The sequence below is a fragment of the Lichenostomus cassidix genome, chromosome 1Aa, assembly GCF_008360975.1.
Source record: "Lichenostomus cassidix isolate B80296 chromosome 1Aa, HeHo_3.0, whole genome shotgun sequence".
NCBI lineage: Eukaryota > Metazoa > Chordata > Aves > Passeriformes > Meliphagidae > Lichenostomus > Lichenostomus cassidix.
In genome coordinates this window covers 32,228,387-32,251,162 of record NC_139480.1, presented here as the reverse complement: position 1 = coordinate 32,251,162, position 22,776 = coordinate 32,228,387, and the positions used below count along the sequence as shown (strand labels likewise).

The 22,776-nt window shown below is 40.3% G+C and overlaps 1 protein-coding gene across 3 annotated transcripts in view; it reads right to left on the bottom strand.

The window, feature by feature from the left end:
• Nucleotides 1-22,776, bottom strand: part of RASSF3 (Ras association domain family member 3) — a 106,793-nt gene that overhangs the window by 4,693 nt on the left and 79,324 nt on the right. For all 3 annotated transcript variants that reach the window (XM_085044342.1, XM_085044349.1, XM_085044358.1), the window contains one exon: nucleotides 1,468-1,575. In XM_085044342.1, the coding sequence (XP_084900468.1) occupies nucleotides 1,468-1,575 (108 nt within the window). The remainder of the gene's footprint in view (nucleotides 1-1,467; nucleotides 1,576-22,776) is intronic.

Sequence of the window (22,776 nt, the reverse complement as noted above, 5' to 3'; positions counted from 1 at the left end):
ACAGCAGGGGGGCAGGCAGATGAAAATGCTCACAGTGAACACTATTTAAATACCACTGCAACACATGACATCTCATAGGGAAGGCATTGTTCCAGTAATTCAGTTTCTTTCTAGTGTATATTCTGAATCTTAAATTTGCTTATTAATAACTACTTTATAGGAATTTTTTTCTTAATAATAACTGTTGAATTCTAAGTATATTAGGACCTTATCAAGCAAAAGGTACAACATACCAGTGATAAGTTTTTGCTTTAGAAGAGAACTATGAAGTGAAAGAAAACAGTAACACTCATCTTTGGCAACAGATTTTATGCAGAAATACAGAAATTATCTCCCACATTTTAGCTGTCTGTGTCAATTTAGTCAGGGGCATTTAGGTGGTCAAAACATGTTGCAAAAAACCCCAACCAACAAAAAAAAAATCGAAACAAAAACCCCCATCAAAAAACCCCCCAAAAACAACAAAAAAAGAACCCAAATAACAAAAAGACAAACAAACAAACAAAAAAAAAAAAACCAAAAAACCCCCAAACACTAAAAACCCAAAAAACCCCAGAATAAATGCCAATCTAATCAACATCTGTAATTGTTTATTTCAGTTGCTTCTGAAAGACAAAGTAGCAAAACCAATCAAACCTTACTGAGCTAGAAAACTTTTGACAATCTGGTTTTAGGCATAATAAGTCTTGATCCACAGGCAAACACATAATGAAGACATTTTTAATACATACTCATATGGTTTAAGATGTAATGGAATTTCAAAATTTCCATATATACCCAGAGGAATATGTCATGTATTAGAAAATTTGGACAGCATAACAACTGAACAACAGCTTGCTAAGCAGATAGATGTGAATTTTGTTAGTATGATCTTCAGTAGACTGGACTGAATATCAGACCTGGTTCACAATCCTTGGAAATGAGAAGTCTTATATCTTCCAGGTTGTATTATCTATGTTTGGGGGACAGGGGGAAGGAAGTCTCTTCATGCTGAAAACCTATATGACTACTCTGAAAATTTAGTCTCCTATAATAAATATTGCCTGTTTTAACTTTTATCACTGGTTGAGCATCCTTATCAAAGAAATGACTGAATAAAATTTATCTACAGAAACAAGATAAATATATTTTCATTTTTGCTATCTGAGCATTTTCAGAAGTTGTCAGAGAATTCTGACAAATTTACACCTTATTGTCAGCTGACAGTTTATCTTAGACAGATTTCAAATTACATCAGGATTTTTTTACAACAGTTTGTTTTGATCCATGTAAAAGAGTTACATGGATAAAAAGCATTTCAGACGTGACATTTGATTTCCAGATCTAAGGGAATGTCTCCTACAAAATCATTAAAACAGAGATAGCTTTGTATGTATGATGCTGAAAACAAAATTATTCACAATGTGCTACAAAGTTACAGTTCAATTGCTCACATTAAAAATTACAGGAATTCTATGCAAAACTTACCAAGGTCATCTTCAATTTATCAGTGACAGATGAATTATAGCTTTGTATCTTTTCTTTAACTTCTTCTTTACTGAGATAAACATGAGGTTCTCTCTCCTTCTGAACATCCTTCAAAAACAAGACAGCAGTTTTAAAACACAAAATAAAAACAATTATTTTATGATTTTGGATATGAACATTCTTAGTCCAAATAATTATTCCACAGAGGCTCAACACAGCAGTAATTAGCTGTGCAGCAACAGAAAGGATTAACACATTAAGCAAATCAAACAGAACATTTGGACTGAAGGGAGATGTTTTAATCAACACACCCAAAGACACCTGTGCCCTTTTGTTGCCAACTCTTTTCCTTCAAATATTTTGCAGCAGTATGCAAAATAGCTCAGCTCATTTTATGGCTTGATTTCCTCGTGTTACTGCCATGCCATCCTGTTAAGAACACGTAAAATTTTAATGAAATACTATTTGGGGCACAAATAGGTATTTCTGAACAAATGAGGAGTACAGCTGAAAACAGCAGCACGTGCTAACAAGTAACCCCAACAATCCCAGCATGTGCCAAAAATGTGACAGCATCCCTGCATTCCAACGTGACAGACAGGATGTTATATACAGGGTCACTGCCTACTATATAAACCATCAGAAGTAACTCTCCAGATACATAATGTTACACCAATTTAGTATTTTTGCCATGGGGAAGGCCCTATTAAGATTTTTCAAATGTTGCTTTTATGAGGTTGCTATGGATTTCACGTGCAGCAGTAAAAGAAGACCCTGGAATTGGATTTTTTCCAAACAAACATTTGTTCCCAATCTGTATTCCCGCAGCAAACCAGTGTTATAAATACACTCCAGTTTCTACCACTAGCACAAATGCCATATATAGTATGAAAGAGTTTCAGCTCTCAGCTTTGATGATTTAAGGCTTCAATCAGAAAAGGGAGAAGCTTTGAAGAACTTTGATGCTTTCAGAGAACACCTGAACACATTCACCAGATGGACAAACCAAGTCACAGTGTTCCACCTGTCCTCACAAGCCCGTGGAGCATATCCTGAGAAAGAACCTTCCTGACTTCAGTGGCCAGTCCTGTATCCCAGTCCACTGGACACCAGTCAGCACACAGCTTTGCAGGCACTTCGGTTTGCCAGACGTGATTCCAAAGATGAGCACATCTGCTGTGGCATTGTAAGCTTCCACTTGCCAAAAAGAATCTGCTGAACTTTTGCTGTCTCCTAATTTAACATCAAATATTTTTAGCTCTTTTAGGCTTAGTTTTGCTTTTCCTATATGGCAGTTCACTAAAAGACATGCTCGAGCAGACTTCTTTTCCCATAGCTGTAAAAAGAAAGGTGTGGTCTGAATGGAGAACTTGAAGCCAGAAACCTTGAATTCTGATCTGGGCTCAGATATTGATTTCCTGCATAACACAGAGAACATACCTTTATTTCCAAATCAGGAAACTGAGGCAAAAAGGAACACCAGTGAAAGACAGCTCTGCCATTAGTTTCTTAAGCACAAGTTTAAGATTGTGTAGCATTTTGCACAGTTGCCAGACCCCACCTACTGTATTACAAATACCAAATTACTGAACATTTTCAGAATTCAAGTCTCTATTCTCCCTAGAGAAACAAAGCCTCCTTGCCCTTCTATTTTTCAGTTTCCCACTCATTCAAACTGCCATAATAAAGACAGACACAGCTTCTGTGTCTCCCCAAAGGCTCTTTCAGCTTTGTAGGGTTCTATTTTGGGGGCAAACAAAACAGACACAGAAAGAAAAAAAGTGGATACTAACTAAAGGGAGATGAAACAGCCTGCAGGCCTCTGGCATTTGACATCTATATGACACATTTCAAGAACTCGAGCTTTAACTTGCAATGTTCCCAGTCAGTGTAAGTGCTAAAAACTCCTTCACACAGACACCAGCCAAGACTCACCTCAGGGACAAGTATGCCATGGAGTTCACACCTCTCCAATCTGCTAACAATATTGACACTGAATTTCCAATACTGGACACCTCAGCTTTTATGTTTATTATTATTCATTTCTGATTGTTCAAGCAAGTACCTACCCTGTTGGAGCTGACTGTCACCCGATTATTGAAGTCACCCACAACATCCATTATCATTAAGTAAAAACACTAATCAGGAAAGAGGGAAAAACCTCACCTTTCTTATGTTGAAATATCAACCTTTATTTAAGAAAAAACAATAAACAAACAAACAACCACTCCACATTAACATCTTAACATTAATCTCACAAAAACAACTTTCAATAACTGTAAATGACAAAAAGAACCTATTGCTTTTAATGGCAGTGGCACAGGGTAAGTTCACAAGGCTGAGAGCTAGGAAATTATCTGTATGCATTATTAAGAAAAAAAACCACAACCCAAAACCTTGGTGAATTAGTAAGTATGAGGAGACAGCAAGAAACTTCCTCCTATTTTCATATAGGACAGTTTTCATATACATTTTTGTTCGTCCAAATTGACAGAAATTTGATTTGGTTAGAAAAGACACCACCCCACAAGATCACTAATCCTGGGGATTGCCATGGAACCAGGCATGACAAGCAAAATCCAAGCACAGCACCCAAGCCAGCTAATTTCCCACTGACTTGCCCTGGTGATGTCCTCCCTGTCAGTTGCCTCAGGTGCAGCTCCACTACAGAGTTGAGACCACAAGGCATCACTGGGGCAGCTGTCATTCCCTCCAGTGAGTTAGACACGATTCCACACTTGAACATACCCCATGAATTTCTGCCTTCGTGCAATGGCACTAAAGGCCAGACAATTTTGGTAAAGTTTAGTATTAAGCTTACAAAAACCACATCTGTGTGTTTGCACAAAAACTGAGATTACCTCCTTCTGTAGCATACTGCCCACAAATGTATCTGTAACCCATTTTCTAAACCACCAAGCCTGTGCCTCAATTAATTTTAACAGCATGTTAAATAAAAAGAGGAGTACTGGGATTAAAACAAACACACCCAGAACTATTCAATAAAAATACTATACATAATCGGCAGAAACGCCGTTTACTTCGGTCATCATTTTCACCCTACTCCACCATCTTTCACCATCAAGACCACAGGCAGTGAAAAGTGCAGATGTGTCCCAGGAAAGGAAATTACTCGATGCCGCTGGAAACCTAAGCCTGAGATCTTCATGAATTATCTGGCAACACCATCCTGCTCCCAAACAAAAGCTCAAAACACTCCAACTACTCACACATCAGGGCACATAACTTCAACCAAGCAAACAAAACCTCCTCAACTAGCTACACACCAGGACTTACAGAAAATCACACTGCTGTCACACAGACTGCAGGCAGTAAATCCCACATGACTGCTGTCAACAGAAAGGCAACAAAGGAACAACTCACTAGGTTTATTATGAACAAGAAAGCCTCAGTCCACCATGATTCACTGGGTCAGCTGCTCTAAGTGAGTATCATTAAGCAGAATATAGATTTGAAGCACCTGTGTCTTTTAATTTTTCTAATTATACTTAAACAACATGCAAAGAGCAGCTGGCAAGATGTTATATGGAGGCTTTTTCCCAACATCTTCCCCAGCTTTCCTGGAGCTGAATTACACTGAGTTTACTTTGGCACTTAAAACTTTGCCATACAGCTTTGCTAGCCATGTTACAAGTTAAAATAAGTAAGTCTTCTTTGACCAGCATATTTAGGTGGGCAGAGGAAGATCTGGCAAACTCATTTCCCACAGGAAATAACAGGTCCTTCGTAACAGAACCCACTAAAAAAAAAAGCCATCCCCTGCTAACTCTGCTTCTGTCCAGCAGATCAAATTCCACTTTATCTCAGCATGTAAGTTTATTACCTGTGAAGACCTTGAGTCATCCAATACAACAGCAGCACTTAATTCATCTCTACCCTGCAACATGCTTCTGACATCTTGCTCTTGAAATGGCCACCAAGTGCTTGAAGCCACACCTACTCAGGGTGGGACTACTGGGAAAGCAATTGCCCCAAAGTTATCTGTTTTAAATGAAGGAGCAAGAGCATTTTGCAGGTGAGAGTGGGCACAGCTTCTCCAAGCCAGTGCTCCACTAGGGCACAAGAGGAGCACAAGTCATCTCCAGGCTGATCCAGATGCAGCTGATTCATCTGCAACTCCCTACAAAACACCCAGCAACACCTCACAAAGGCTAGATGCTGGGAATTGAGAAACTGCCTTTCTTCAGAAGTTCAGCCTGGTCATGAGTTTCTTAACCACAGATCCTTGTGTATGTCACAGCAACAGAGCACTTCACACTGTGTCTTCTTCCATTGGCTAAGACATAGATGTTGCCAGGCTTAACAATATCACTTCTGAGTGCTAGTGTTCCAGAAATGAACCTTCTCTATAAAACAGTGCACAAACACTTCCATGTTATTTTTGTAAAAATAAAATAAGATATATAGAACTGAACCTGAGCTAGGCTCTCTTCCATCATTGATTTAGTGACTCTTCCATCACTTAGACAGATGATATTCCCAGTAATGCCTGCCACATCACCATCTCTTTCTCCTCCCAGCCCAATCAAGTGTTTTCCTCATCAGAGACCCTGGTCTCCTTCCATTCCCTGATGCTAATGTGATCTGCTACTTCCTCAGACCAGCACAGATGTGAAAGATAAAAACTAATCTCAAGTAGACAGCTGAATACATCACAATCCATGCAGATGATATATCTGGGCCTAAACGACCAACTTTCTAGCCTGAGCTATTAAATTTTAAGAAAATCATTCTGTCCTTCACAACACTCACAGTGCACACCATTGGCAGCCATTTGTGTTAAAGACATTTCTCAGGTCAACCAAAGCAGCATTTCATTCTCAACTGAAATTCCTAAGCAACAGCTGCCAGTAAGAGGGAAATGAGGCAAGTGCTTTCATTTTCCCAAGGGGAATAGCTGGTCTTTCATTAGCGCTCATGATGCAATGCCTCTTCACAGTTGAGCTTCCTCCCAACAAAAAGGGCAGAAAATGTTTTTTCTTTATTGCCTCCACCCCCCATGCTCATCTCATTTATTGTAGCACAGATGTTTAGAGAAGCAGCACTCTCTTTGTAACATTTATGCTGAGTGCAAAGCCCTAGCTGAGACTAGCTCAGCATGAATCCTCAAGAAACATAACTAAAGCTGCACAAACTACAATTAAAGTGAACTGCAAATCAAATTGTGGTCCTGAAAAAGAATAATCACATCACATCAGGGGCTTTATGAAAGTTTAAGTCTCACGGTTGCTGCCAAACCCTAGTCCTGCATGCAGTAAGAAAGCACTAATAAACTCAACAGCTACAACCTGCTATGGGATGAGGCTGAGAAAAAGTTTCACAAAGAGAACTCCAAAACCATGAAGCCTGTATCCTCAGGATCTTTGCTCTGAGTTGGATGCCTGGCTTCCCCAAACTGCTGCTGCAGCCTTCTATTTATCGAGAGATACAAAAAGGTCTCTCTCTTCCATCCAACCTGCGATTTTCACAGAACTTCAAGAAATTAGCATCTCTTGAGGAGTGGGGAACCAAGCACCTCTTAATGTTTCAGCTTGAAAGACAAAGGAAAATATAATGGACAAAAGGTTAAACCTGTCCCAGGAACATATATAAAGCATTTTTATGAGAGACCTGAAGAACCAAAGACTTGTGGGAACTCAAGCAATCTTCTAAGACATGTCAGTCCCTATCTCAGCTCTCACATTTCGCATTAATCACACATACACGGTGACCACTGTTCAGTCAGATGAATGAAGATGTCCTGATCTTACAGTAAATTGTGGCCAGAAATAATTTTTTAAATAAAGCATTGAGGGTTCGAAAACTAGAAATCCAGCCTAATCTACATTAAAAAAAAAGTAAAATCTAAGTCTTGTTTAGTCATAAAAATTTCAGCTAGTGCATTCTACTTACATCACATTTGCATTAAAGAAAGGATTTAACTAATAGTGCCATCATACAACAAAAAAAATCAAACAGAGAATACAGGAAAGAAAATAGAGGAGGGGAATTCTGATCTCAGTTGGTACTCTTTCTACAAGCAAGAACACTCTTTCCTACAGCCTGCCAGCACTCCCACAATAGATAAAGGAACTGAAACCTTGCAATTTCACTATTTTGAAACAAGCATCCTATTTCTCCCTTATCCTAACTCTCCTGAGAGCAGAGCAGCTTTCCCAGTGACAGCAATATCTCCTCCTCCCCTGAGGCAAGCCTGAATTCAGGATATGTGCTCTTCCTTCATCTGAAACCCTGAGACTCACAAAGTAGAGACACTGGTCTCAGCCAGTCAGACACACAAGCAGCCAAAAAGGTGTAGAGACCAACTGGGGGCAGGATGGCCAGTAAGAAACATTAATATCCAAGTATCTCCAAGCATTGCACCTTATCACATAGCTGAGCCTTGCAATGTTTGCATCCTCCTGAACAGGGTGAGTTTGCTCTCTGGGTCAGGGAAAGGGGAATTTTTCCGACAGGATAGATGTGGGCAGAATAATCTTTATCTTCTTGTAATACCTTTTGCTTTCTACGCTTAGGGAGATCCAATTCCTACAGTGCCACAAAGGGCAAGGAAGCAATCTCTTTTTTAGAAAAAGATTTTGTTTTCCTAAGTGGGTTTGGCTAACCTGAGTCTTGAACAATTATCCTGCCAGTCAGAGAGAGTTCAAGAGCAGCCCACACCATGTCCTCCTGATGGAGCAAGTGGCACCCTCCCAGGTCAGGTGTACAGGGCATCCAGCCTGATATTCTGCCTCCGACAGCAGCAAAACAAAGGCTATTTCGAGCAAGCATGTGAGTCTTTTCTGCAGCCTCTCTGCTGGCATCCACAAGTGTGGAAGCAGGAATTCAGAGGGCACCTCCCTTCCGAGTCTGTTTAGTGTCCATTTATGGGCCTGGTGCCTATGCATGCACATAAGCCCTTTCTGGACCTGCCAACGCTCCCTGTGTCTACACCTCCTGTGGCAAAGTCCCAGAAATTCACGACTGCAGTGTGTAGAAGTACTGCCATCTGCTTTAAGCTGATCTTCTATTAAGATGGGCGATAACTTCTGTTAAAAACTGAGTGCCCTTTAAGCCCAATATGGCAGGACCTGGTAAATCTGAGTTTCACATTCAGCTTATTTATCACCTTTGTGATTTTGTAAACCACAATCACACATACCTCCTTTTTTTCTTCTCCAAAGTGAGGAGCCTTGGACTTTAGTTTTTCCTAAGGTAGCTGCTCCATCCTCTCAATCATTTTACAGAAGGGTGACTAACCACAAAAACAGGATGTGGGGACCAGACCTGCATCAGAACTTGTGACATAGGTGCACCAAAGCTTAGATGTTCTTTGTTTATAAATCTGTATACTACGGGTCTATGAAAAATGTTTGCCTTTATCCATGTTGCAATGTGGTCTCCCTTCCATAGTGGTTAAAGAAATCCCCATGCAACTACCACAACTTATAATTTTACCATAATTTTACAAGGTACAGGCATTATAGTTAATAAATACTTGTTACTTTCTGACTATTTTCAGTTTTTCCCAAGTACCACCATGTGGTTTGGCATGCTAACAAAAGCACTGAATGACAAAGTAAAACATTATGGCTCCTGTCTGCCCCCTCTGATGTAAACATTCAGATGTTTATACGGTGAATATTTTCAAGCAGCAGCGAAACAAAACAAAAGTTGTAACTTCCCTTTATTCCTTTTAACAAATTATTTTCCTTCAAACAGAGGAAATATAAACACAGTTCATATTCATGCATTGTGAAAGGAAGGCTAGAAAATGGAATATATTTGTTGGTGACATTAACATTGCTGTTAAAAGTTTCATTTAAGTTTATCATGACCTCACCTCTGAAAACCCCTAGTTACAAACCCTGTCATACCCTACATGGTTGTACTTTAACTACTGGCATGCAACCCAGTTTCAAAAAAGAGGTCATCTGTTTAAAGTGAAAACCAACTGTACAAATAATCGCAACTACAGCTTAGCATTAGTTTTTGTTCCTAAAGACACAACAGATTTTACACGGATTTGTACTTTTTTTTCTCCCTTCATACTATGGCACATTTCTAAATAAATATATTACATTATTTAAATAACATTTAGCAGCTGTTTCAGTTTTTCAAATTTCAGTAAAACTAGATGTAAGAAATACTACAGATAGTAAATAATTGCCTTCAGGTCTCCTCTTCAGAAGGTGTGAGTTTTAACTGCTGGCTATTTAAGCACATAAGGCGTTTCATGAACTAAAATGGATTACCAGCCTCTGTGACCTGCACAACAAAACCAAGCTTTTAAAAAAACATTAGGAAACAAGCTTATACAAGATATTGTATTGAAAACTAATTAGTATATCTTGAAGGTTAAGTATGGTCTGAAGCCCAGGGTACTAATACAAGTAGAGATCAAGCAATTAAATAACATTAAGGCTCTGGGTTATTACACCACAGTCTTTGCACGTGACCCTGCAAGGCAAGAATCCAACATGTTCCATCCAACAGAAGGTAGGAAGAGGTTGTTAACATTGACAACCTCCCAAGTCTTCAAATGCAGCTACCTACATTTTACATTAGAACTGGCATTGGAAACCAACCAACCAACCATGGGTAAGCAAGCCCCATGCCAGGCCAAGGCAGAGTCCTCTCCCAGCACTTTCTAGTCTGAAGCAAGTTCAGCCAGGGACTTGTCTCAGCACTAGCTGGGTGATGTGCCAGCTTTTGCCAAATGTGTCAAGCACTATTTTGTCTTTAGAGCAACATTCCCTTCCTGGGTTTGGTTGGGTAGTTCTAAGATTGTGTCACCAAATTACTTTTAAAAGCCTCTGACAAATTCTGCCTGTATCAAGAAAAGACAACAACTTCATAACCAGGCCAAACCCTAGGGCTGGTGTTCAACAGAAATGGTGAGCCTGCACATGGTCACAACAGTCCCACCAACCAAGTCATTTTTGTTTGGATTTCTTCCACTTAAAAGAAAAAACACAAACCTCAAAAATGCACAGTAACAATTCTCATCTAGGAAACACCACACAGTGCATTGGCTCGTCAAACATAAAACAACCCTGACAACTTTCCCTTATCACAGGCACTACAGTGGAAAAAAGTTCAGCAAGATGAACAGTCTTCTCAGAGAAATGCCAGTCATAGGGAAGATGTACTCTGTTTGAAGAACATACAGTTCTTCAAATTCAAAAAGCTACTGTTACTGTCTCTGTCAACCTGGTGCTGATCTCATATTTGAAACTTTTCTGAAGGGAAAATGTCCTCCTCTACCACACGTGCATCTCATACCCCCACAAAATTAAGGAAGTACAACTATCTATTTTTCAAGTGAAGTCTGCATTTGGAAGGCCTCAAAAGCTTGTAACAATAACCTTGCGGGGCTGGGGGGATGCTAAAAGGTGTAAGCAATCACTGGTATCTTCAGCAAAATACACAACCTCTAAGCCAAAGTAGCAAAAGTATCCTCTCAGTATGTTAAATACGATCATGATAAAGCAACACATGCATTTACAGTTAACTTACTGTAACTGCTGCTTTATATACATACAAAACAAACAGAGCTAAAAACTAACTCCATCTAAAACCTAATAAAGAATACAGTGACTGTAGCTCTACTTCAATACAAGTTAGGTTTTCATTAAATAAGTCCATAGGAAATATTTTCACACCAACATTACTTCTCTCACTGCAATTTGTGCAATTAAGTTTCTACACAGCTTCCACAGAAATATTAAAAACCAGTCTCTTCAAAGAGATACCCAAATTAAATATCTCATGGTGCAGACAAAAGGATGCATCCCTGCAGTCTAGCCTGCATGAAAAACTTCCTCCTTCTTTTATGGTTCAGAAAATTCATACCACCTGGCACATTTCATTAACAGTTAAAACTGTAATGACTGTACCGTTCTGTACAGCCTTTGTATTATGACATTTTATTAAAAATCAGATAATATCCAAGAGACATTTCTAAAGCATCATACTACAATCATCAACTTTACCTACTACTGCCAGAACTAATCTGGTAAAAATTCAAGAAAAATGGATGAGGGCAAACTAGATGTACTACATACTACTATAGTGTAAACTTATACTGACTTTAATGACAGCATTTTACCCCTATTTTGTATCCCCAGCCCTAAGAGGTCAAATGTCAAAAAGTGAAAACCAGAACCTTTAGGAAATTATCTCAAGGCTGCAGCAAACAGGAATTTTTCAGTTCTTTCTCCACCTTCATTCAACAGGAATTCCAGTTTGAATTTATCAGAACTTCAGAGCTAAGACTTGACTGCTGTTCCAGTAACAAGGAAAAAAAAGGCTTGAACCAGTCTTGGATTCAACTTTGCTGCAACTCCCCTGTTTAAGTTATTCCTCTCATCTTGCAGATGAGGGATGCAGCAGAGTATTCATGGCTTAGCTGAGGACAAACAGGTACAGGCACTTGGCTGCTGGACCTCAGCCATGCAGCCCCATGCCACCACCCACTAAAGCCCGTGTCCCAGTGACCTCAAGATCATACTGGTAAGATAGCACTCAATCCTCTGATCTCTGCATCTGAGGAAACCAACCAATTGATTCAGCAAGATTATGCCTTGAAGAAACTCATCCTCGTGGTAATGATAACCTGCTTCTGAGGGGTTTCAATATCTTGTTTTTCTACTGCCTGGATTTTATTACTCACACACATTTAAGGCTACGAAGCACTTCAGTGGCAAGCAGAGTAGGACTGAAAAGGACAAGTTTCTTCAAAACTCCAACATTCTCTAAAACGAAAGACAAAACATACTATCACCATAACATAAATTGAAAACTGCCACCAACTTGTGTCTCAACCCTTTTAGCAAAAATACACTTGCTGCCCAGTTTCAGTAAGAATTTGTTTTCCAGAATACACACACACACACATTTCTTACAAATGAATTCAGGTGCCTCCAACGCTGAGACAATTTAAAAGATGACTACTTTTAGCCAGATGCCCGCATCTCTGCTAGATGCTGAGAAACCAGTGTCAGCTGTCTCAGTCCTCATCTAGTACCAGACTCACTACCAGGCTGCACTTGACATCCACAAATCCAGGAGGCTCCTTTCTTAAATAGGATGACCAAGGTATTGTTTTTGTTTCTACAGGTGAAAAATAACAGAAAAAACAAACTGAAAACAGATGAACTAGCAAAGAAAAGCCAGGCTTTTGTTTTGTTTTTGTACAGGTTAAAAGAAGATCACAGATAATATAAACAAGCATTAACCAAGTCTGCAGCATAAGAGAACTACAGTGCAATAAACACTTCATGGCACAGTGTTACCCAAACACTGTGCTAGCCTGGTGCCATGTATCAGCAGACAGTTTACACCACTAACATCCCCAGTGCTAACGTGAGCATGCTGCTCCCTTCTCATCAACTCACAATTTCTGTATCTGAGCAGGTGATTCTGTACTAGGGAATCACTTTAGAATTGCATGACTGTTGTTACACTCAAACATTTGGGTTTTTAACAACATCAACAAAAGAGTAGGGTGATACCAGTGCTATTTAGATCAATACTGGCATGACACAATAGAGAGAACAGAGTAGGAGGCCACAACTGGTAGGCGTTCAAGGGAGGTGTGAACAGAAGACTTCAGAAGGCAGTTAATGAATATCCCACTGGAAAAGCTGGATAAACAAACTCTCCATCAGAGGAAAGGTCAGGAGAACAGCAATTAGGTTACATTGGAGAACAGGGCTTGCTTGCTTACCAGCCTGATGCTATGGCCCAACTCCAAACACAAGTTATTTTGCCATGCTGGAGAATGGCCACCAGGAAACCAGAGAAGGGGGAAAATGATTACATGCTTTGTTCTTAAGCAGCAAATGGGAGAATGTGTTGATTTTACAACAGAAAGTTCAAAAAGTTGTTCTTTTTTCCTTTCCAAACAGCTATTTCCCTGCTTTTATGGGCAGGATGTTACAGGCACAAGGAAGTGCTGCTGCTACTCCACCTTTCCTTAAGCCTGACTTCTGCTTCAGGAAATGTAATTATGAAGCTTATGAAGGTATGAGATCTGTTGGAGCTGATAGGCATTTCAGGTGGAAACAGAAGAGTCCAGTAGAATTTTTCGTTTAAAAAATATCCTTGTTAATGTTAGAGGGAATAAGGATAATCAGTACCACCACACCCTCTGAGAAAACACTCAGAAGACAGAACACATTGAAAAGGATGGGCCACCTTATGGGCAAGCATCAGATAAGCTGAAACCTAGTACAATCAAAATTTCCTCAAATAAACAACAAATTCTCTAAAGCAAAACCACAACTGGCTTTTATTAAAAGTACTTGAAATATTTTCCTAACATTTCCTGTACTTTAACAGAAAATACTGAGAACTCATGGTTTTAGCAGATAAAATAAAGCATGCACCCAGATATCAACACAATTTTGAAAGGAGATCAATATGAAAGCTAAAAAAAAACAAACCCAAAACCACCAAACAAAAACCATCACTCAACTGGAAATACAGCATTTGCATACGTCTTTAAACTTACACTTAAGTTACTAAATTATGCCACTATCTTATTACAACTTCATAGATCACAAGAGCCATTCTTAGCTTACAAATATACATGTGCACACTTAAAACTATACAGTAATGGGGAGTCCTTTAGAGAGACAGAAAAACTAAGAACATGTCTGGGACCTCTGACACACACAAAAGCATTAGACCTGTAATCAGACCAGTCAGTTCACATCCACTCATCCACTGAGCATATATAATACAGGTCCGCTAACAAGACCTCTCTAATTGCAGACTTGCCACATGTGAAGGGCTTCAGCTTTTATACCTCAATCAAACATGTAATTAATTAAAGTTTTGGTATTTCTTCTGTTCCAGACGTGTACAGGAAACTTTGCCTGAACACATCTATTAAGCTAAATTTCTACCAGTATCTCCTTTGCATAACGTGACAGCCAAAACTTTTCAAATTGACAAACATTGCAGCTTCACATAAAAAGTTATTCTTTTGTAATGCCTGGTTGCACAGGGTAAGGAAGGGGGAGAGGAACACATTGGTGTTTCCCCCACAGCATCCTAGCTAGGCACTACCACATTGTAACACAAGGAGCAGACCTGGAAACTGCAAACAGAATAGGGCAGAGAAAGCATTCCATTTTTAAAAGGCACTGATTTAGCAACCAAATAATCATTTATGTCTCACATTATGAATGTTGAAAGTTACAGTAGCATAGTAATAAGTGTCACTTTTGCACAAAAACTACAAGGCAGCTCAAGTATAAGAAAGTTCTTTCAAAATGGCAGTGCATAAGCCTTGATTTTTAGGACCATTCATCAGTAAATCCTAATGAAATCAGCAGAATTCCTCATATATTAATTAGTAAAAATTAACAAAAATCAGTGTAGTTACTTCCCTAGGCTGAGTAAGGTGATACACACTGATGGCCACACATGCACACATGCAGGAAAGTTTTCAGAAAAAGTGGCATAGCAACATCAAAGTGTAGAAACATGGAGGAAAAAAGAACAAAGGAAGCTTACTACATGCTTTTAATCAAATAGTTTTTATGATGCAAAGTGGGAAGAAGCCAGCCACAGCTTTTCAGCATTTCAGAAAAAGCGCACAGGCAATCTAAACAAGCAAACTACAAAGGATGCAAGTAATCCTAAGAAAAGATAATGCTGTGGGATATACAACCTGAGATGCCACCACACCTTCCAGTTTTGCTTCAGTAAGCTGCATTTTGTTTGCAATTTCTCATTCTAGTACCTCTAATTTACATTATTGAAAAATTAACAAGACCCACAAACATCTTGTAGGCTTAACCAGACTAGGAAATACCACATTTCTAGTGAGTCAGAAGAAGTCTAGTTCTATCCTGAGGAAAAACAGTGATCAAAACAAGCAACATCTTGATGTTACTGGTAACATAAGGAGAGAGTGCTCTCCCCTTTTTGTACTCCTAAGTAGTTTTACATGGCCACATAATTATACTAGAAATGAAACACACCTGCTTCCAGCCACCCTCCTACACAGACATGGTGGTTCGGGTCACACAGCCCATACACACGGTAGCCAAAAAGCCTGCTCTGGGTTAAGGCTTTCCAAAGTACCCTCTGCATCTCTGACAGGGGGGCAGACACTGTGCAGACCCTGCACTGTGTTCTCCTGGCACCAGAGTCCCAGTTCCATGCTCCAAGATGTAAAGGAGCTGGGCAAGAAATCTTATTTTTCCAACAGAATTAACCCCACTGCCCTCCTTTCTTGCTTGGCACATCTCAGGAGACCACCAGCCACTACTATCTGTTTTTCCTGCCCATCAGAACACCTGTGCCCAATCTGATCTCAAAATGCTTTGAAGGGAATTGATGTGCACATTAACAGGTAGATGTAGTGTCACCAGGGATCATGCTCTTGTTTTAGCTATTTCAGGTGTTGTCAATAAAATGGGTAACAGAATAATTTTCACCACAGAAGCAGATTCTTTTAGAAATTAATAACAGATAATAGGTAGATGACCAGCTGACTGCCCTAGCTGGTGACAGAGCCAGTGGGTGGAGAGAGGCTCCTCGCTGGCAGACACTGGAATGTTTGCAGTGACTTGCCCATGAGCTGGGAGCATCACACACACTCCTGTATTAGGACTGATCATAACCTACACTCCTACTCCCTCTGGGATCTCTGCAAACTACTACTGGTTAAGAGAATAATTTGCCAGCACAACTGTACGTTCCTGGGAATATTTTGCACATCAATTGTAAACAGTAGGCTTAGCAAACCTTTTCTAAACATTACAAGAACAAGGAAACATCATCACTGCACCCATAACCTCGGCACTCTTGTGTTTCAGTTTACATTGTGTCCCATACATCTATCGGAACATTTAGAAATACCAAGTTGTCAGGAATGCTGGCACTAGAATACTGATTCTCATGTTAACTTTTTTAACACTACATGATCTCCCAGATCTGGCTGCTCCAGTTCACAAAGAGTACTCTCACTGAAAGGGCTACCACCACCCTCCACCACAACAGCTGTTTGCAGAACGTGATCTCTTTCCCCATCCAAACCCTCGCTGATATTTGCTGTCTTGACTCAAGCTGTTTAAGTGACTGCATAGTTTTGAAGTTAAAAAAGCACTGAACAAATCCAGTTGAACAAAATTAAAAACTAAGGCTTAAGATAAGAAAGAGCAACCAAAGGAGCACAGCAATGCTCATTTAGATTTATAAATAACAGAACACAACTCTCCCATTCCCAGACTGACTTAGAAACTTCCAGTATCCAGCTTGCTTGTTAGAAACAAGAGACATCAAAATGCTGCCAAGAGACACCTGGCCCCTTAAGAGGCCTCTAATTTACTGTCTCTGCAGCTGGATAATGAGGAAAGTCCATATTTTTCACTCCAGCACTCAAACCAGGAAGGAAGAGCCAGTTCAGATTTTGCACTGAATACACACAAGTAGTTTTAAGATGAGGTTTTAAATCTCGGAGTTTTTAATTGTGTGCCCTTTGGAAGTGAAGTACTGAGCAAGTGTAGGCTATAAGCTTTAGTATGAACTTGAACACAACCACTAAGCAATGGGTTTAAGTACATTTCTCTGAAAATAAAGCTAGGGAAAGGTACTAAAAATGCTTCCAGAAGATAAATACAGCACACATCCAAGTGTCAAATTTGCAACAATAATTTGCAAACAGATTATTTTAAAAGAACACATTACCTCTGTGGCATACAAGAATGTATTGACTGAAATTGCACAGGTGGCAACAGCCATTTTTAGCTGACCACAACTGCAACTAATGTTAAAAAAGTTTAGCCAAGGTTCACAACATTACATATCAAGAAGACATTTTTCTCCTCTCTCAAAACTCCAGCCAAACAGCTCCATTGCAACAGAGGGAGAAGCTGTGGCGAAACTGTGGGTTTGTCCATGACACAAATTCATCTGAGTGTCCCTGGAGCAGCTGCATCTGCAAAGGAAAAGCTGGGGAGTACAGGATGACAGGGAATCAGCAGTGAAAGCTAGCACAGGAACAGCAAGTCAGGACCCAGTGCTGGAAAGAGATGCATTTAGCATTGTTTCAGAACTGTTGCCCAATTCAGGGTCCACCTACTCTTTAACTAAATGCATCCATCTTTTTGAGCAGCATTGTTAGACTTGTTCTCATCAATAACTAAACAGAATTATAGACGAAACTCACTCATTTATGGATTACCATCAGTATATTACTCTCCACACTACACGTAGTACTATCTCTCTCACACACTTGCAAACACGAGCATTTTTAGGTGTTCTGTGGCAGTATTTTCATCAAGCAACTGTAACTGTGAGGCTGGGGCTATAAGATCCTTTGCAGCAGAAACTGGAAGGAGCCCAGCAAAAGAGGAACAGCGGGAGGAACCTCTCAAGTGAATTTGGCTTGGCAGGAACAGGTTCTACCCTTGCCCTGAAAAAGAGTTTAAAGTACAAAAATATCCACAGATGATCGCTAATGGCAGGTTCTCTCCTTTTAGGGGAGTTGACTTGAGACCTGCTAGTTATTAGGATTTGCTGAGTCATGAAAATTCACATCTGCAAGCAAAGCAAGCAAGAGTTTGCACACAGGACAAGTTCTCTGCAATGTGAGATACATGCAGAAGTCTGTCACAGCTGTAGATCTAACCAGATCAGAATGAGAGGACAATTCTTACTACACAAAGGAGGGAGCAAAGCAGGGGACAGGACAGGACACAAGACCCTGATTTTTGATTTGGTCAAAACACCTGAACAGTTTAATTCCCATGCCAGGTGATGCAGCAAGACAGAAGAGCCAATTCCACCAGATAAACACAAGTGACATGTGAGAAATCCTAGCACATCCAAGATGCCTGCACAGGTCTGGCAGATATGTTGATGGTTTAGCTGGACCTACCAAGTGTGCAACCTACAAAGTGGCAACAGGAGATTGGGCAGGATACACATGCAACAGTACCCAAGACAACATTAGATACCTTTGGTTTAAGCAACTGAGTACCAACCCACATGCTGACTTGGTGGTGAGCTGAATTGCTCTCAGCTGTGCTGCCAACATCATCAGTGAGATGCATTCACACACGTGCAGATGGGTGTTTCAGTCCAGAGCTGAATCCTACTCCAATGGCATTGACAAGAGGCAGACTTCAAAAACATAGACGAGAGACGAGTAGTTTTTCAAGTAGATCTGTGGAATTCCATGTTACAGGACTCTGTGGATGCTACAAGTTTACATGGGTGCAAAAGCAACCAGATAACTCACAGGAGAAAACAACCTAGCCTTCAAATCAAAGAGGCTAGAAGAGTGTTCTGTCAGGACACCACTGCATAATGGCTCTGTTTCTCTTATTCTTCCCCAGCATGTACCATTAGCAATTGCTCCAGACAGATCTTGCTTTTGACTTCATAGGGGTACCCACACATTTCTTATGTTTCACCTTCCATGTGAAATGGGAATGTCACCACCACTGCACAAGAGAGAAACAGCGAGTACCAAAGCAAGGCCTGGCCAACCAAGGTGACTGTCAGATGAGGCACGCACAGAGCCCAAGGTGAAGCAGCTAGGGATCACCCAATTCAACCACAACACAAAACATACTTTAACTAAAAGCCAGAAACATGAGCAGTGGTGTACTTACAGAAGGGAAGAAGCTGCTGGTTATATCTTGTTATTACTGGAAGGTACATTCACAAACATTTGTGAAATATCATAGGAAAAAATATCCCTGCTGAAATGATTAATAATTCTTTTAAAGCAAGCTTTGAGTACCATGCAGGGACTCTATGGCCTTATGCCACATACTCTACAATAAGGAGAACAGGAAAGACTGATTGAGATTTACAGCATATATTCCATGTGCCGGATGAGGCAAAGAGTCTGTGGGAGGGGTGCTGGCAAGTGATAATGTAATTAAAAGTTGCAACTTAAGCCAGAGAGACAAGGAGGAATAATAATGCTCACTTTTCCAAACTTAGCAATCAAGTGTTTTTAAAGACAAACACACAAACACTTTATTGTGGTCATTTATGAAAGAATTATTTTATTACCTAGAAAGCACAATCGAGAACTGGAGTGCCATAGAGCTAGGATTCATTAACTATCTTTAAAGACTATGACAAGATTTCACACTAAAGGACAACGAGATCTCTTCAGATGAAAGAGTTATACTTAACTTTGCAATACTAAGCCTTGGTACGCATACAAATATACACACACATATATACACATTCCTTGACAAGAATTCTGCTAAACAACTATTTATTTTTACAAGATTTATGATGAACTAAAAGAGGCAGAAGTTGACCCTAAATGAAAAAAGTAAGCTCATGAACAGATGAAACATTTCAAAAAGGAACCATCCTTTTTCACTTTACTTTCATATTAAAATAGACTGTAGCATAGGTGACCCTTTCAAAAATACTTTTTTCAAGAGCCCCTCTCTTGGGGGAAGAATTTATTTAGGTTTTCATACAAATGGTCTTTCAAACATTTTCTTGCCTTAGATGTTTTAAGTATCACTTACATTGTGGCTTCCCATTGAAACACAGTACCTGCTTTCTTCTTGTTACCAATGCTCTCCTCTGCTCTATCTCAGCACCATGTTACTGCATTGTCCAGCCACCTCCAAAATGAGTGCAAATCCTCCACACTTAAGGCACGTGAGAACTAATCTATCTGGCCAGGGCAAAACAAAAAACAAGAATCACCCCCTCTGTTTACAACCTTTGAGGACAGAGACTCATATTTCATAGTATCTGCCTTTCAATTGCAGCAAGCATTAATAGCCAGCAATAAAAAACAAAATCTAAAATTAAATAAATAAAAAAAAGGCACCATTTCTGCCTGAATATAGCCAGACAAAGAAATAAGGAGAAACATGGGAAGTAAAGCCCATAATATATATGACCTAATTTAAGTAGGGATACCAAGTAAAGTCTCACTAAAACAAAAATCAGTTGAACTACCATCCATCTTGCTGCTAAGGATATTAAATAAAAATAAAATAAAAAAACCCCCTGAACAACAAGAACAAAACCACTTAAAAGGATAATAAAGAAAATAAGAGCAGATAGGGTATCTGGTCAAGAGTTCAAGACCACATTCACGTTTCATGGGGTAATCAGACACTGTGTGGAAGCCAACGTAACAGAATGCCCTCCCTGAGCAAATGAAAAATTACTGGCTGGAAACTAATAGGACAGCTTCTGTGTTCCTGGGTACAAAGAGGACCAAACCTAGTGTGCCAGGCAACCCCTCAACATATATGATATGCATTAAAAATACACAGAGACACTGTAAAACCCCACTTGCACACTTATTTACATTTCCCTAATCTGAGTGGCAGAGTGGCACTGGTAGAGGCAAAAGAGCTATGTTTGGCACCACAGGAAAAGGAAACTAAATGTCCTTAACTAAGTGTTTTCCTTGCAGCTGCAAAACAAAAACCAAAGTCAAGCTTCCCTTGTTAATTTTCACACCTTTTTCAGAAACTTGCATTGATAAGGGATCGAAGGGGAGGCAGTGGGGAAGGGGGTAGGACAGCTGTTTGAAAGTAGTGTTTGAATAAAAATCTACCTCAAAGAATCCCACCACCATCTGCTGCCATTTATAGCAGGGTTGTATTTTAAACCATACAATCCCCTGAGGCAATCCTGCTCCTCACACTGGCCTCTCATGTACAATTCAGAGAATTCTGCCCTGAACAGCACCAACACACAGCTACAGCCCATGGAATTAGAAGATAAAGACAAAATTTTATCTAAAGTCAGAGAGTTTCTCTCAACACTTTGTAAATTCTGCGACTGCCCTGATGTTACAACTTTCTGTCAGAAAACCCTTGGGCTGAGGCACACATGGAGAGATAATGGAACATTAACTTTCTGTGAAGTGAAGAGCAGGCTACACATCAGGACAGGGCTGCTCCAACAGTTGCCAGCAGATCAGAAGGGCAATATGTATTACCTGGGGTCAGGATAAACTGAAAAACCACCCCAGTGAGGGTAGCAACAAAAAGAGACGGATGAGGAATTTTGAACACCTCTCCACTCCCACGGCAGGAAGGGAGTGGAAATCTCTTTGACAGCCTCCCTGCATGAAAGGCTTCTCATCTTGTTCTTACTAGCAGACCTCTGAAGGACAGCTCACAGCCACCCACAGAGCAATTGGCTCTGCGCCCACCTGCTCCAAGCACATCTGGGGAAGCCCAAGTGCAGGTTTCTCAGCCTGTGATGTGGCTGCACTGACACAGGCTGCAGGCTCCTGCAAATTCACCTGGTTGAAAAAACACAGTGGCCTCCTACACAGAGCTTCTGAAAGGCAGAGACTTCATGAATGTACATTAGCTAGTTGTCCCAAACTCGAGTGGGTTAGGAGGAAAGTGCAGATGATGACTGGACCTATCCCATAGGGACTAAAACAAACACTGGTATTTGGGGAAGGAAACAGCTACAGAGAGTAAATACTGAGGGCTGACAGTACCTGCATAGAGAGCAGGTTAGTAGCTGTGGTATCTGACAAAGGAAAGAAACAGCTCTAGGAGGTACCAGAGATCAAAGAAAAGTAAGTAGTAGAGCAGGGAGGATATTAAAGACTTGAGCTGCAGACACCCAGCCAACCCAGGCTGAGTCAGTATAACAGCTTGGAAAAGACCAGGGAGTACTCAAACCGTGATGGAAAAGGGAATTCTGCTGCACCCAGGAGATGTGCAAGCAGAAGACATTACAGGGAACAAAAAAAACCAGCTAAGGTAGGGTTAGGGAAGAGGAAATCAAAAAGCCCCTGGTGCAAGTGGAAGCAAACACAACACAGTTGCTGTTCCTACATCATAAGCACTTCCCTACACTGCAAATGCCTCAGAATCAGGGTGCTCTTTGGACATGGCAGTGGTTCACCATGACAAACAAAACTGTCTTCTAGTAAAGCCACACCACCACAGCCTCCATGCCCAGGAAGGAAACACTTCATAAAAGCAGTTGGGAAGCCATTTATATTGTATCCCAGTAAATATGTTCAGTGGACCAGGGCATACAGATATTCTCCTCAATTCAGGTTAAGGATTTGCTTTAGAAGGCCAGGAAACAGACTGCTACATTTCTGACTTCCAGCTCTCCAGAAGTCAGTACCGTGCCCAGGAAGGCTCAGCCTTGGTTTACAGTTTGCTCTGCGTCTGGTTTAGTACAACAAACATGATTTGATCTCCCTGCACCAGGTGCTGTCTTCCTGCCTTTCCTGGGCCACTGTCAGAAGGCATGGATGAAGGTAAGCTGTAGCAGCCTGGCCTGCACAAACATCACTTCAATTACTCCTTT